The sequence below is a fragment of the Carcharhinus amblyrhynchos genome, unplaced genomic scaffold (genome assembly GCF_965287045.1).
Source record: "Carcharhinus amblyrhynchos unplaced genomic scaffold, sCarAmb.v2.hapA scaffold_787, whole genome shotgun sequence".
NCBI lineage: Eukaryota > Metazoa > Chordata > Chondrichthyes > Carcharhiniformes > Carcharhinidae > Carcharhinus > Carcharhinus amblyrhynchos.
This window is the reverse complement of record NW_027650527.1, coordinates 22,501-35,000: the sequence shown is the minus strand read 5'-3', so window position 1 is coordinate 35,000 and position 12,500 is coordinate 22,501. Positions and strand designations below refer to the sequence as shown.

The 12,500-nt window shown below is 53.7% G+C and overlaps 1 protein-coding gene across 1 annotated transcript in view; it reads right to left on the bottom strand.

Annotated features, from left to right (window-relative positions):
* Nucleotides 1-12,500, bottom strand: part of dpp3 (dipeptidyl-peptidase 3) — a 36,198-nt gene that overhangs the window by 15,258 nt on the left and 8,440 nt on the right. The window contains exons 3-10 of the mRNA XM_080184544.1: nucleotides 11,814-11,903; nucleotides 10,190-10,327; nucleotides 8,837-8,911; nucleotides 8,250-8,343; nucleotides 5,460-5,590; nucleotides 3,830-3,960; nucleotides 2,326-2,384; nucleotides 340-534 (exon numbers count right to left, since the gene is read on the bottom strand). Coding sequence (XP_080040670.1) covers nucleotides 340-534; nucleotides 2,326-2,384; nucleotides 3,830-3,960; nucleotides 5,460-5,590; nucleotides 8,250-8,343; nucleotides 8,837-8,911; nucleotides 10,190-10,327; nucleotides 11,814-11,903 — 913 coding nt within the window. The remainder of the gene's footprint in view (nucleotides 1-339; nucleotides 535-2,325; nucleotides 2,385-3,829; nucleotides 3,961-5,459; nucleotides 5,591-8,249; nucleotides 8,344-8,836; nucleotides 8,912-10,189; nucleotides 10,328-11,813; nucleotides 11,904-12,500) is intronic.

The following is a 12,500-nucleotide window of genomic DNA, read 5'->3' as shown; positions in this document are numbered from 1 at the left end:
CGGCGCTCCCTCAGCACTGACCCTCCCACAGTGCGGCGCTCCCTCAGCACCGACCCTCCCACAGTGCGGCGCTCCCTCGGCACTGACCCTCCACAGTGCGGCGCTCCCTCGGCACCGACCCTCCCACAGTGCGGCGCTCCCTCGGCACCGACCCTCCCACAGTGCGGCGCTCCCTCGGCACTGACCCTCCACAGTGCGGCGCTCCCTCGGCACTGACCCTCCCACAGTGCGGCGCTCCCTCAGCACTGACCCTCCCACAGTGCGGCGCTCCCTCCACCACCTGTGCAGTGAGCACCCTGAGGGTGGTGGGGGAAGGTGCAGGAATCCGGTGGTTCTTACAGTTTGGGATGTTGATCCCGGCGGGAATGCCGCTCCCTGCGAACGTCAGCACGTCCAGCGAGGTGAAGTCCGGCTTCAGGAAGCGATCCTTCTCAAATTCCTTGGGCCAGGGGAGTTCCGGGAGCAGGCGTTCCGCAGATGCCACCAGCTGGGCAAACTTGGCACTCATATCCTTATTCACCACGGCTACGAAACCTGGGCTCGGGCAGGGGGTGGGGTGGGGGTAGAGACATAGTAGTAAGCCACTCGGCCCTTCGATCCTGCCCCCCCCATTCATTTTGATCATCGAATTCAATATCCTGACCACCCCCCCAAATATCCCCCTCAATCCCTTTAGCCCCAAGACCGATATCTAACTCCTTCCTGAAATCACACAACGTTTTGGCCTCAACTACTTTCTGTGGGAGTGAATCCCACCACTCTCTGGGTGAAGAAATTTCCCCTCACCTCAGCTCTAAAAGGTTTACCCCTTATCCTCAAACTATCACCCCCCTAGTTCTGGACTCCCCCCACCATGGGGAACATTCTTTCTGAATCTACCCTGTCTGACCCTGTTAGAATTTTATAAAGTTTCTATCAGATCCCCTCTCACTCTTCTAAACTCCAGTGAATATAACACTGATCCAGAACTAACAACAATTACTAATCCCTGGGTAAACAGTGGGAAACTCGCAAAGCCAAGGAGAATCCATCGCCATTCTACGCCTCTCTCCAGCCCAATCCTCCCCCTCTCCCATCACTGTGGACTGGGGCTGGACCACTGCAACCCGGGCTGCGCAGAAAGCTACGAACTCCTCCCACCAACCCCCATCTCTCCCGCTCCTATCCCTCCCTCAGGACATCCCAAAGTGAAACACAGAACCGCACCGCCCCCCCCCGCCCCCCAAACCTCAGAACGTCCCAAAGCATGTCACACACAATGAAGGAGTTTTTTTTGGAAGTGTGTTCATTGCTGTAACGTAGAAAAGGCAGCAGCCAATTTACACACAGCAAGATCCCACGCACAAGTCACCACATGACAGCACGGCGACACAGTGGTTCGCAATGCAGCCTCACAGACCAGGGACCCGGGTTCGATTCCTGGCTTGGGTCACTGTCTGTGTGGAGTTTGCACGTTCTCTCCATGTCTGCGTGGGTTTCCTCTGGGTGCTCCGGTTTCCTCCCACAGTCCGAAAGACGTGCTGGTTGGGTGGATTGGCCGTGCTAAATTGTCCCTTAGTGTCCAAAGATGTGCAGGTTAGGTGGATTGGCCATGCTAAATTACCCCTTAGTGTCCAAAGATGTGCGGGTTAGGTGGATTGGCCATGCTAAATTGTCCCTTAGTGTCCAAAGATGTGCAGGTTAGGTGGATTGGCCATGCTAAATTGTCCCTTAGTGTCCAAAGATGTGCGGGTTAGGTGGATTGGCCATGATGAATTGTCCCTTAGTGTCCAAAGATGTGTAGGTTAGGTGGATTGGCCATGATGAATTTCCCCTTAGTGTCCAAAGATGTGCAGGTTAGGTGGATTGGCCATGCTAAATTGCCCCTTAGTGTCCAAAGATGTGCGGGTTAGGTGGATTGGCCATGCTAAATTGCCCCTTAGTGTCCAAAGATGTGCGGGTTAGGTGGATTGGCCATGATGAATTTCCCCTTAGTGTCAGGGTGATTAGCAGGGTAAATGCATGGGGATTATGGGAACAGGGCCTGGGTGGGATTGTTGTCAGTGTAGACTCGATGGGCTGAATGGCCTCCTTCTGCACTATAGAGTGTCTGTTTTCTGACCCAGACCTTTTGTTTTTCGTGATGTTGGTTTTAGGGAGAAATATTGGCTCCGGGACACAGGGGAGATCCCCCCCCCCCACCCCCGAACCCTCCGCTGTTCTTCTTCCAGTTATGGCCGTGGGATCTTTGACCCCCTCCCTCCCGCTAGTGGCTAGATGGAGCCTCGGATAAATGTGTCATCCTGAAAGACAGCACCTCCCCGACAGCGCTGATCACACCATTACCTTCAAACTCTCCCCGTGAACCGTACGGATCCCGATAACTTTCGATGAACCCGATGTAGCTGTGGAAGTTAGAAGGGAAATGGGTTAAGTTGACCCTTGGCCATTAACATCTCCCTCTTGCCACCTGCCTCATCTCTGCCCCACTCTGTTCCCCCTCACAACCCCCGATTCACTGCTCATACCCCCACATTTCTCCCCCTTCCATCGTGCCCCCAGCACCAACACCAACACCTGGCAGAGTTATCAGTGCAAAAATACACAGGTTTGCAGCATGGAAACAGGCCCTTTGGCCCAACTTGTCCATGCCATCATTTTTTTAAACCCTTAAGCTAATCTCAATTGCCCGCGTTTGGCCCATATCCCTCTATACCCATCTTACCCATGGAACTGTCTAAAAGCTTTTTAAAGCCTCTACTACTGCCTTTGGCAGCTCGTTCCAGACACTCACCACCCTCTGTGTGAAAAAATTACCCCTCTGGACCCTTTTGTATCTCTCCCCTCTCACCTTAAACCTATACCCTCTCGTTTTAGACTCCCCTACCTTTGGGAAAAGATATTGACTATCTAGCTGATCTGTGCCCCTCATTATTTTATAGACCTCTATAAGATCACCCCTCAGCCTCCTACACTCCAGAGGAAAAAAGTCCCAGTCTATCCAGCCTCTCCTTATAACTCAATCCATCAAGTCCCGGTAGCAACCTAGTAAATCTTTTCTGCGCTCTTTCGAGTTTAATAATATCCTTTCTATGATAGGGTGACCAGAACTGTACACAGTATTCCAAGTGTGGCCTTACCAATGTCTTGTACAACTTCAACAAGACGTCCCCAACTCCTGTATTCAATGTTCTGACCAATGAAACCAAGCATGCCGAATGCCTTCTTCACCACTCTGTCCACCTGTGACTCCACTTTCAAGGAGCGATGAACCTGTACCCCTAGATATCTTTGTTCTATAACTCTCTCCATGAGACCGTAAGACATAGGAGCAGAATGAGGCCACTCGGCCCATCGAGTCTGCTTCGCCATTCAATCATGGCTGATATTTTTCTCATCCCCATTCTCCTGCCTTTTCCCCATAACCCCTGATCCCCTTATTAATCAAGAACCTCTCTATCTCTGTCTTAAAGACACTCAATGACCCGGCCTCCACAGCCTTCTGCGGCAAAGAGTTCCACAGATTCCCCACTCTCTGGCTGAAGAAATTCCTCCTCATCTCTGTTTTAAAGGATCGTCCCTTTAGCCTGAGGTTGTGCCCTCTCTGGTTCTAGTTTTTCCTACTAGTGGAAACATCCTCTCCACGTCCATTCTATCCAGGGCCTCGCAGTATCCTGTAAGTTTCAATAAGATCCCCCCCTCATCCTTCTAAACTCCAATGAGTACAGACCCAGAGTCCTCAGCCCCAGGGCTCCATGTGCGAAGCCCGCCCCAGTTGAACATCTCTCCTGCCAGATACCCGTGAGGTAATACAGGAGGCTGCCAGAGGAAGCACGGGGCAATTGCTCACCTTTCCACAATGGGTCCCGCGTCTTTAATCCAGTGCTTAGAACCCTCTTTATGAGCCTCGATGGAACCAGTGTTGAAACTCTGTATGTAGCGCTCCAACATGGCCACCACGTTGGGGGAAGCGGCATGCTTCTGTTGGGATAACAGGCCGCAAGGTAAAGATGGGCAAACCACAGTGTTCATCCCCACCCACCGCCCACATCCCCTCCCCGACACGGCAGCTCGGGGCACTGGGAGCCCTCCCCTGGGCAGTCGCGGGGATCCGTGCAAAGCAGAGAGAAAAAGGCAACTGATCCCACGCCTGGCATGGCGGAGTGGGGTTAGCACTGTCACCTCACAGCGCCAGGGGGACCCGGGTTCGATTCCCGGCCTCGGGTCACTGTCTGCGTGGAGTCTGCACATTCTCCCCGTGTCTGCGTGGGTTTCCTCCGCGTGCTCTGGCTTCCACCCACAGTCCAAAGACATGCTGGTTAGGTGGATTGACCACGCTAAATTGACCCTTAGTGTCAGGGGGATTAGCTAGGGTAAATACATGGGGTTACAGGGATAGGAACTGGCTGCGATTGCAGTTGGTGCAGAGTTGATGGGCCGAATGGCCACCTTCTGCACTTTAGGATTCTATGATTCCCACAGCGCCAGGGACCCGGGTTCGATTCCCGGCCTTGGGTCACTGTCTGCGTGGAGTCTGCACATTCTCCCCGTGTCTGCGTGGGTTTCCTCCGGGTGCTCCAGTTTCCTCCCACAGTCTGGTTCGGTATTTTGGCCCAATCAGGCAACAGAGCGTGGCGAATTTCACAGTAACTTCACTGCAGTGTTAATGTAAGCTGACTTGTGACACTAATAAATGAACTAAAGAAACAGAAGTGTGCAGCTCACAAAACTCAAAATGTCTTATTCTCCTTCCCTTGTGAGGAGCTGTCTGTGGGACGGCGGGGGGGGGGGGGGGGGGGGGGGGGGGGAGAGAGAGAGAGAGGAGAGCCAACATTTGGGAAGAGGGGTGAGAGAGATGCACAGACAGGGGCGGGGGGAGATGGGGACCAATGTCTGGGAGGATAGAGACCCACAGACACGGAGACCAACATCTGGCTGGGGGAGGGGGTAGGAGGGAGAAGGGAGACGCACAGATGGGGGGACCAATATCTGGGGTAAGGGCGTACAGGGATGCACAGACTGGGGGAGATCAACATCTCTGGGGGTGGGAGTGAAGGGGGAAGAGAGATGCACAAATGAGAGGAACCAACATCTGGGGGACGGAGGAGACAGATGCACAGATTGGGGGGAACCTACATCTGGGGGGAGAGAGACCCACAGGCAGGGGAACCAACATCTGGGGGGGGGGGGGGAAACAGAGGAGAGAAAGATACACAGGGTGGGAGAACCTAGATCTGGAGGGGGGGGAGAGAGAGAGAGAGACAAGAGACCCACAGACAAGGGGACCAATATTTGGGAGAGGAAGAGGGAAGAGAGATGCACAGATGGGAGAACCAACATCTGGAAGGGGGAACCAACATCTAGGGGGACAGAGCAGAGAGAGGAGTATGGGGCTTGGGGGGAGATGACTTTGCTTCTCCTGTCACAGATGCCCCCGGTGTGTTGAGTATGTCTGGAACATTCTCTACGGCCCAGCGCACCTTAGCTTTCTCCAGACACTCCACAACCTTCTTCATCAGCGGAGCGTAATCTCCTCTGACCACCCGGAACGTCACTCCATCAAACTCATACACTCCACACTTGTGATCTGTCTCCCCCTCCTGTGGGGCATCTATCAGAGAGAATAGATCAAAATTATTCAAAAAAAACCCCACAGACCTGAGGGCAAGGGGGGCAAAATATCCCCCCCCCGGAACGGGGTAAACCAGGACTAACAACATCCAATCCTTACACAGAGAGAAGATCCAGAAAATTAAACACAATAGCACACAGTGATAGGCCTGTGTAACACTGGGGTACGGTACTGGTGGGGACGGGTCTGTCACTGTATAACACTGGGGTACAGTACTGGTGGGGACGGGTCTGTCTCTGTATAACACTGGGATACAGTACTGGTGGGGACGGGTCTGTCTCTGTATAACACTGGGGTACAGTACTGGTGGGGATGGGTCTGTCACTGTATAACACTGGGGTACAGTACTGGTGGGGATGGGTCTGTCACTGTATAACACTGGGGTACAGTACTGGTGGGGATGGGTCTGTCACTGTATAACACTGGGGTACAGTACTGGTGGGGACGGGTCTGTCACTGTATAACACTGGGGTACAGTACTGGTGGGGACGGGTCTGTCTCTGTATAACACTGGGGTACAGTACTGGTGGGGACGGGTCTGTCGCTGTATAACACTGGGGTACGGTACTGGTGGGGACGGGTCTGTCACTGTATAACACTGGGGTACAGTACTGGTGGGGACGGGTCTGTCACTGTATAACACTGGGGTACAGTACTGGTGGGGACGGGTCTGTCGCTGTATAACACTGGGGTACAGTACTGGTGGGGACGGGTCTGTCGCTGTATAACACTGGGGTACAGTACTGGTGGGGGCGGGTCTGTCACTGAATAACACTGGGGTACAGTACTGGTGGGGGCGGGTCTGTCTCTGTATAACACTGGGGGTACAGTACTGGTGGGGACGGGTCTGTCACTGTATAACACTGGGGTACAGTACTGGTGGGGACGGGTCTGTCACTGTATAACACTGGGGTACAGTACTGGTGGGGACGGGTCTGTCGCTGTATAACACTGGGGTGCAGTACTGGTGGGGACGGGTCTGTCACTGTATAACACTGGGGTACAGTACTGGTGGGGACGGGTCTGTCGCTGTATAACACTGGGGTACAGTACTGGTGGGGACGGGTCTGTCACTGTATAACACTGGGGTACAGTACTGGTGGGGACGGGTCTGTCGCTGTATAACACTGGGGTACAGTACTGGTGGGGACGGGTCTGTCACTGTATAACACTGGGGTACAGTACTGGTGGGGACGGGTCTGTCGCTGTATAACACTGGGGTACAGTACTGGTGGGGACGGGTCTGTCACTGTATAACACTGGGGTACAGTACTGGTGGGGATGGGTCTGTCTCTGTATAACACTGGGGTACAGTACTGGTGGGGATGGGTCTGTCTCTGTATAACACTGGGGTACAGTACTGGTGGGGACGGGTCCGTCACTGTATAACACTGGGGTACAGTACTGGTGGGGACAGGTCTGTCGCTGTATAACACTGGGGTACAGTACTGGTGGGGACGGGTCTGTCACTGTATAACACTGGGGTACAGTACTGGTGGGGACGGGTCTGTCGCTGTGTAACACTGGGGTACAGTACTGGTGGGGACGGGTCTGTCACTGTATAACACTGGGGTACAGTACTGGTGGGGACGGGTCTGTCACTGTATAACACTGGGGTACAGTACTGGTGGGGACAGGTCTGTCGCTGTATAACACTGGGGTACAGTACTGGTGGGGACGGGTCTGTCACTGTATAACACTGGGGTACAGTACTGGTGGGGACGGGTCTGTCACTGTATAACACTGGGGTACAGTACTGGTGGGGATGGGTCTGTCTCTGTATAACACTGGGGTACAGTACTGGTGGGGATGGGTCTGTCTCTGTATAACACTGGGGTACAGTACTGGTGGGGATGGGTCTGTCTCTGTATAACACTGGGGTACAGTACTGGTGGGGATGGGTCTGTCTCTGTATAACACTGGGGTACAGTACTGGTGGGGATGGGTCTGTCACTGTATAACACTGGGGTACAGTACTGGTGGGGACGGGTCTGTCGCTGTATAACACTGGGGTACAGTACTGGTGGGGACGGGTCTGTCACTGTATAACACTGGGGTACAGTACTGGTGGGGATGGGTCTGTCTCTGTATAACACTGGGGTACAGTACTGGTGGGGATGGGTCTGTCTCTGTATAACACTGGGGTACAGTACTGGTGGGGACGGGTCCGTCACTGTATAACACTGGGGTACAGTACTGGTGGGGACAGGTCTGTCGCTGTATAACACTGGGGTACAGTACTGGTGGGGACGGGTCTGTCACTGTATAACACTGGGGTACAGTACTGGTGGGGACGGGTCTGTCGCTGTGTAACACTGGGGTACAGTACTGGTGGGGACAGGTCTGTCGCTGTATAACACTGGGGTACAGTACTGGTGGGGACGGGTCTGTCTCTGTATAACACTGGGGTACAGTACTGGTGGGGACGGGTCTGTCACTGTATAACACTGGGGGTACAGTACTGGTGGGGACGGGTCTGTCACTGTATAACACTGGGGGTACAGTACAAGTATAGAGTAATGGTCAATCTCGGTGTAAGTTTGTTGGGGACGTACTGCTGCACTTGTCCACAACAGCCCAGCCTGAAGGGGAGAGCAGTCAGTGGAAGAGAAAGTCAGTCCATCTGTAAACACCTTACCATCATTAATCGCAGAGGCCAGCCTGACCTCGTAGAGGGTTTTTCCGTTAGGTCCCGCTGTTTTAAACAGACGAGTGTTGTACGCGCTGATACCCTGAGGGGAGACACAGAGAAACAAAATCAATCTTCAGATTCCAATCACTCCTTCCAGCCCCTCAGACTCAGGGAAGGGGGAGGGGGAGGGGGGGGGAGGGGGAAGGGCCGGGGGGGGGGGGGGGGGGGCGGGGGGGGGCAGGAATGAGGGGAAACGAGAGAGGGGCACACGCACAGGCGCGCACGCACAGTCGAGCAGTGGCACAGTGGGTTAACACTGCTACCTCACAGGGACCCGGGTTCGATTCCCGGCTTGGGTCACTGTCTGTGCGGAGTCTGCACATTCTCCCCATGTCCGCGTGGGTTTCCTCCCACAGTCTGAAAGACGCGCTGGTTGGGTGCTAAATGCTCCCTCAGCGTAACGCGAACAGGCGCCGCACCGTGGCGACTAGGGGATTTTCACAGTAACTTCATTGCAATGTTAACGTAAACCTTACTTGTGACACTAATAGATAAACTTTACTGCTATATTCCTTCCCGAAAAGGTCACCCACCTTGGAATCCAGGAATTTCTGTGCCAGCTCCGCATCCTTCAGTTCACAGTTACCCGAGAAGTAGGTGGTGATGCCCTGGAAGTGTGGGGGGGGGGGAGAGGTAAAGGAGAACGTTATGGAGGCTCGGAAAGAGTGCTACATTGCAGGCAGCTGGCTACAGTCCACCCAAACATCACACTTTCTCTACACAAGGCCAGCAGTAACTGGCATCTCTGCACCTCGGAAAACACATCCAACGCAATTCACAGCGAGGGAATTTTGATTTAAAAACCAACCCCCCAGACACCGGGAGACATTAGGTCCAAATCTTGTACAAAGCAGTAGGTTCGAAAGCACCTTGATAAATAGGAGGGGTTGAGGGAGGGAATTCCAGAGTTTAGGCCACCCCCCCAGGCAGCTGAAGGCACGGCCGCCAACGGCGGAGCGATGGGAATCGGGGGATGTGAGAGACCGGAATTGGAGGAGCGCAGAGATCTCGGAGGGTTGTAGGGACTGGAGGAGGTTACAGAGATAGGGAGGGGGGGGGCAGGGGCTAGAGGAGGTTACAGAGATAGGGAGGGGGTGTAGGGGCTGGAGGAGGTTACAGAGATAGGGAGGGGGTGTAGGGGGCTGGAGGAGGTTACAGAGATAGGGAGGGGGTGTAGGGGGCTGGAGGAGGTTACAGAGATAGGGAGGGGGTGTAGGGGGCTGGAGGAGGTTACAGAGATAGGGAGGGGGTGTAGGGGGCTGGAGGAGGTTACAGAGATAGGGAGGGGGTGTAGGGGCTGGAGGAGGTTACAGAGATAGGGAGGGGGTGTAGGGGCTGGAGGAGGTTACAGAGATAGGGAGGGGGTGTAGGGGCTGGAGGAGGTTACAGAGATAGGGAGGGGGTGTAGGGACTGGGGGAGGTTACAGAGATAGGGAGGGGGGTGTAGGGACGGGGGGGGTGTAGGGACTGGAGGAGGTTAGGGAGATAGGGAGGGGAGTTGGAGCCACAAGTCAGAGGGTACTGGGTGAGGGTGGGGGGGCTTCAATGGGCAAGGATTCCACAGACAATATCCCTGCATCCAGCCTGAATTTTATAGGGAATCCCCTCTCATTCTCCTGAAGCCCTGTGAATACAGGCCCAGCTGAACCAATCTCTCTTCTCTGTGACACTCTCGCCATCCCACGGAATCAGACCGCTGTACCCCCGCTGTCCCCCTCCCCTCCTCCACCCCCCCCACCCCCCACCACCCCCCCCCCACCCCACCCCCCTCCCCACCCACCCCCCCCCCACCCACCCCCCCCAACCACCCCCCTCCACCCCCCGTGAGTATAATTCCTGACTCCCGATGTAGGAAACCAGCGGGTGGTTGGTTAAAAACGCCTTACCTTGGTCCCGAGGCCTAGCTGTTTCTGTCTGTCATCCAGAGAGTACATGAGCTGGCCACACACCTTCCACAGGCTCTCCACCTCTTCAGGTTTCTGCTTGTAGGCCGCACTCTGCCACACCAGATCTTTCAGTTTCTCCTGCGGGACAGGGAGGGGGGAGAGAACGGCCATTAGAGGGTGAGGGAAAATCCTGACCGACGTGGAGATGAATACACAACCCACACAGCTTAAAAACCCGTGGACTGAGATAGGAGGAGGCGATAGTGACAGTATCCAAAATGGCCGACACCTTGGCCCTCTCTCCATCCCTGCCTTTGCTGAAGCCTCCCAGGGTTTTTTGGGGGGGGGGGGGGGGGGCGGAAATGATGATGAGGTGTGGGGGTAGGGACGGGGCAGGGGATGGGGTGGGGGGGGGGCAGAGGGGGATCATATTTTCACACAGAGGGTGGAGAGTGTCTGGAACGAGGTAGTTTTAGAGGTTTCCAGCATGGAAACAGGCCCTTCGGCCCAACTTGTCCATGCTGCCCTTTTTTTTAAAACCCCTAAGCTAATCCCAACTGCCCGTGTTTGCTCCATATCCCTCTGTACCCATCGTACCCATGTAACTGTCTAAACGCTTTTTAAAAGACAAAATTGTACCCGTCTCTACTACTACCTCTGGCAGCTTGTTCCAGACACTCACCACCCTCTGTGGGAAAAAATTGCCCCTCTGGACCCTTCTGTATCTCTCCTCTCTCACCTTAAACCTATACCCTCTAGTTTTAGACTCCCCTACCTTTGGGAAAAGATATTGACTATCTAGCTGATCTGTGCCCCTCATTATTTTATAGACCTCTATAAGATCACCCCTCAGCCTCCTACGCTCCAGAGAAAAAAGTCCCAGTCTATCCAGTCTCTCCTTATAACTCAATCCATCGAGTCCTGTACCCCTTCAGCGCCCTCTGCACACTTTGCTCTGCCACTCATCTTAGGTTCATCTGTGAATTTTGACGGCCTACACTTGGTTCCCAACTCCAAATCATCTACATAAATCATAAACAATTGCGGTCCCAACACTGATCCTTGAGGCACACCAACTAGTCACTGACTGCCAACCAGAAAAACACCCATTTACCCCCACTCTTTGCTTTCTATTAATGAACTAATCCTCTATCCATGCTAATACATTAGCCGTAACACCGTGCACCTTTATTTACGCAGCAGTCTTTGGTGTGGCACTTTGTCGAAAGCCTTCTGGAAATCCAGATACACCACATCCACAGGTTCCCCAATGTCACTGCACACCAAACATCCTCAAAGAATCCCACCAAATTAGTCCAATGCGCTGAACTGGTCAACTGCCCCCTCTAAAACGGCCGTGGGAGACTCTCTGCTCGAGGGGCATTTCAGGATGGGCAATAAAATCTGGACCTTGCCCAGTGGCGCCCAAGTCCCTGCAGAAGATTAGAGAGAAGGTGGCAGAGGGTGTGCCAACTCGAATTAGGGTAGTCCGAGTAGGATGGTTGCACCCACACCGAGGGGTGCTGAGCTCAACAAGACAGGGTGTCTCCCACTCGAGAGGCGAAGGATATTACACCAGGGGAAGGAGGGGGGGTTGATTTTGTGGATAACTTTGATACCATACCTGAGGTAAATTGGGAACAAACTTGGTGTCTCCAAAGGACTTGTAATTTCCCATGTTGGAAAACACTCCAGCTGCATAAATGAGGAACGCCTGGAAGAGAACAGAAACAACTCATAAGTCCACAAGATACAGGGGTAGAATGAGGCCATTCGGCCCATTGAGACCGCTCCACCATTCGATCATGGCTGATATGCTCCTCATCCCCATTTTCCTGCCTTCTCCCCATAACCCTTCACCCCATTCCCAATTAAAAATCTGTCTAACTCCTCCTTAAGTTTACTCACTGTCTCAGCACCCACCGCACTTTGGGGCAGTGAATTCCACAGATTCACAACCCTTTGGGAGGAGTAGTTTCTCCTCCAACTCTGTTTTAAATTTGCTGCCCCTTATCCTAAGACTATGACCTCTCGTCTTAGAATGTCCCACAAGAGGAAGCATCCACTCCACGTCTACTTTATCCAGACCTTTCATCATCTTGTACACCTCAATTTGATCTCCCCTCATTCTTCTAAATTCCCGAGAGTGTCGGCCTGAACTGTTCAATCTGTCTTCATACGACAAACCCCTCATCTCTGGAATCAATCTAGTGAACCTCCTCTGAACTGCCTCCAATGTCACTACATCTTTCCTCAAATAAGGGAACCAAAACTGTGCACAATACTCCAGGTGCAGCCTCACCAACGCCTC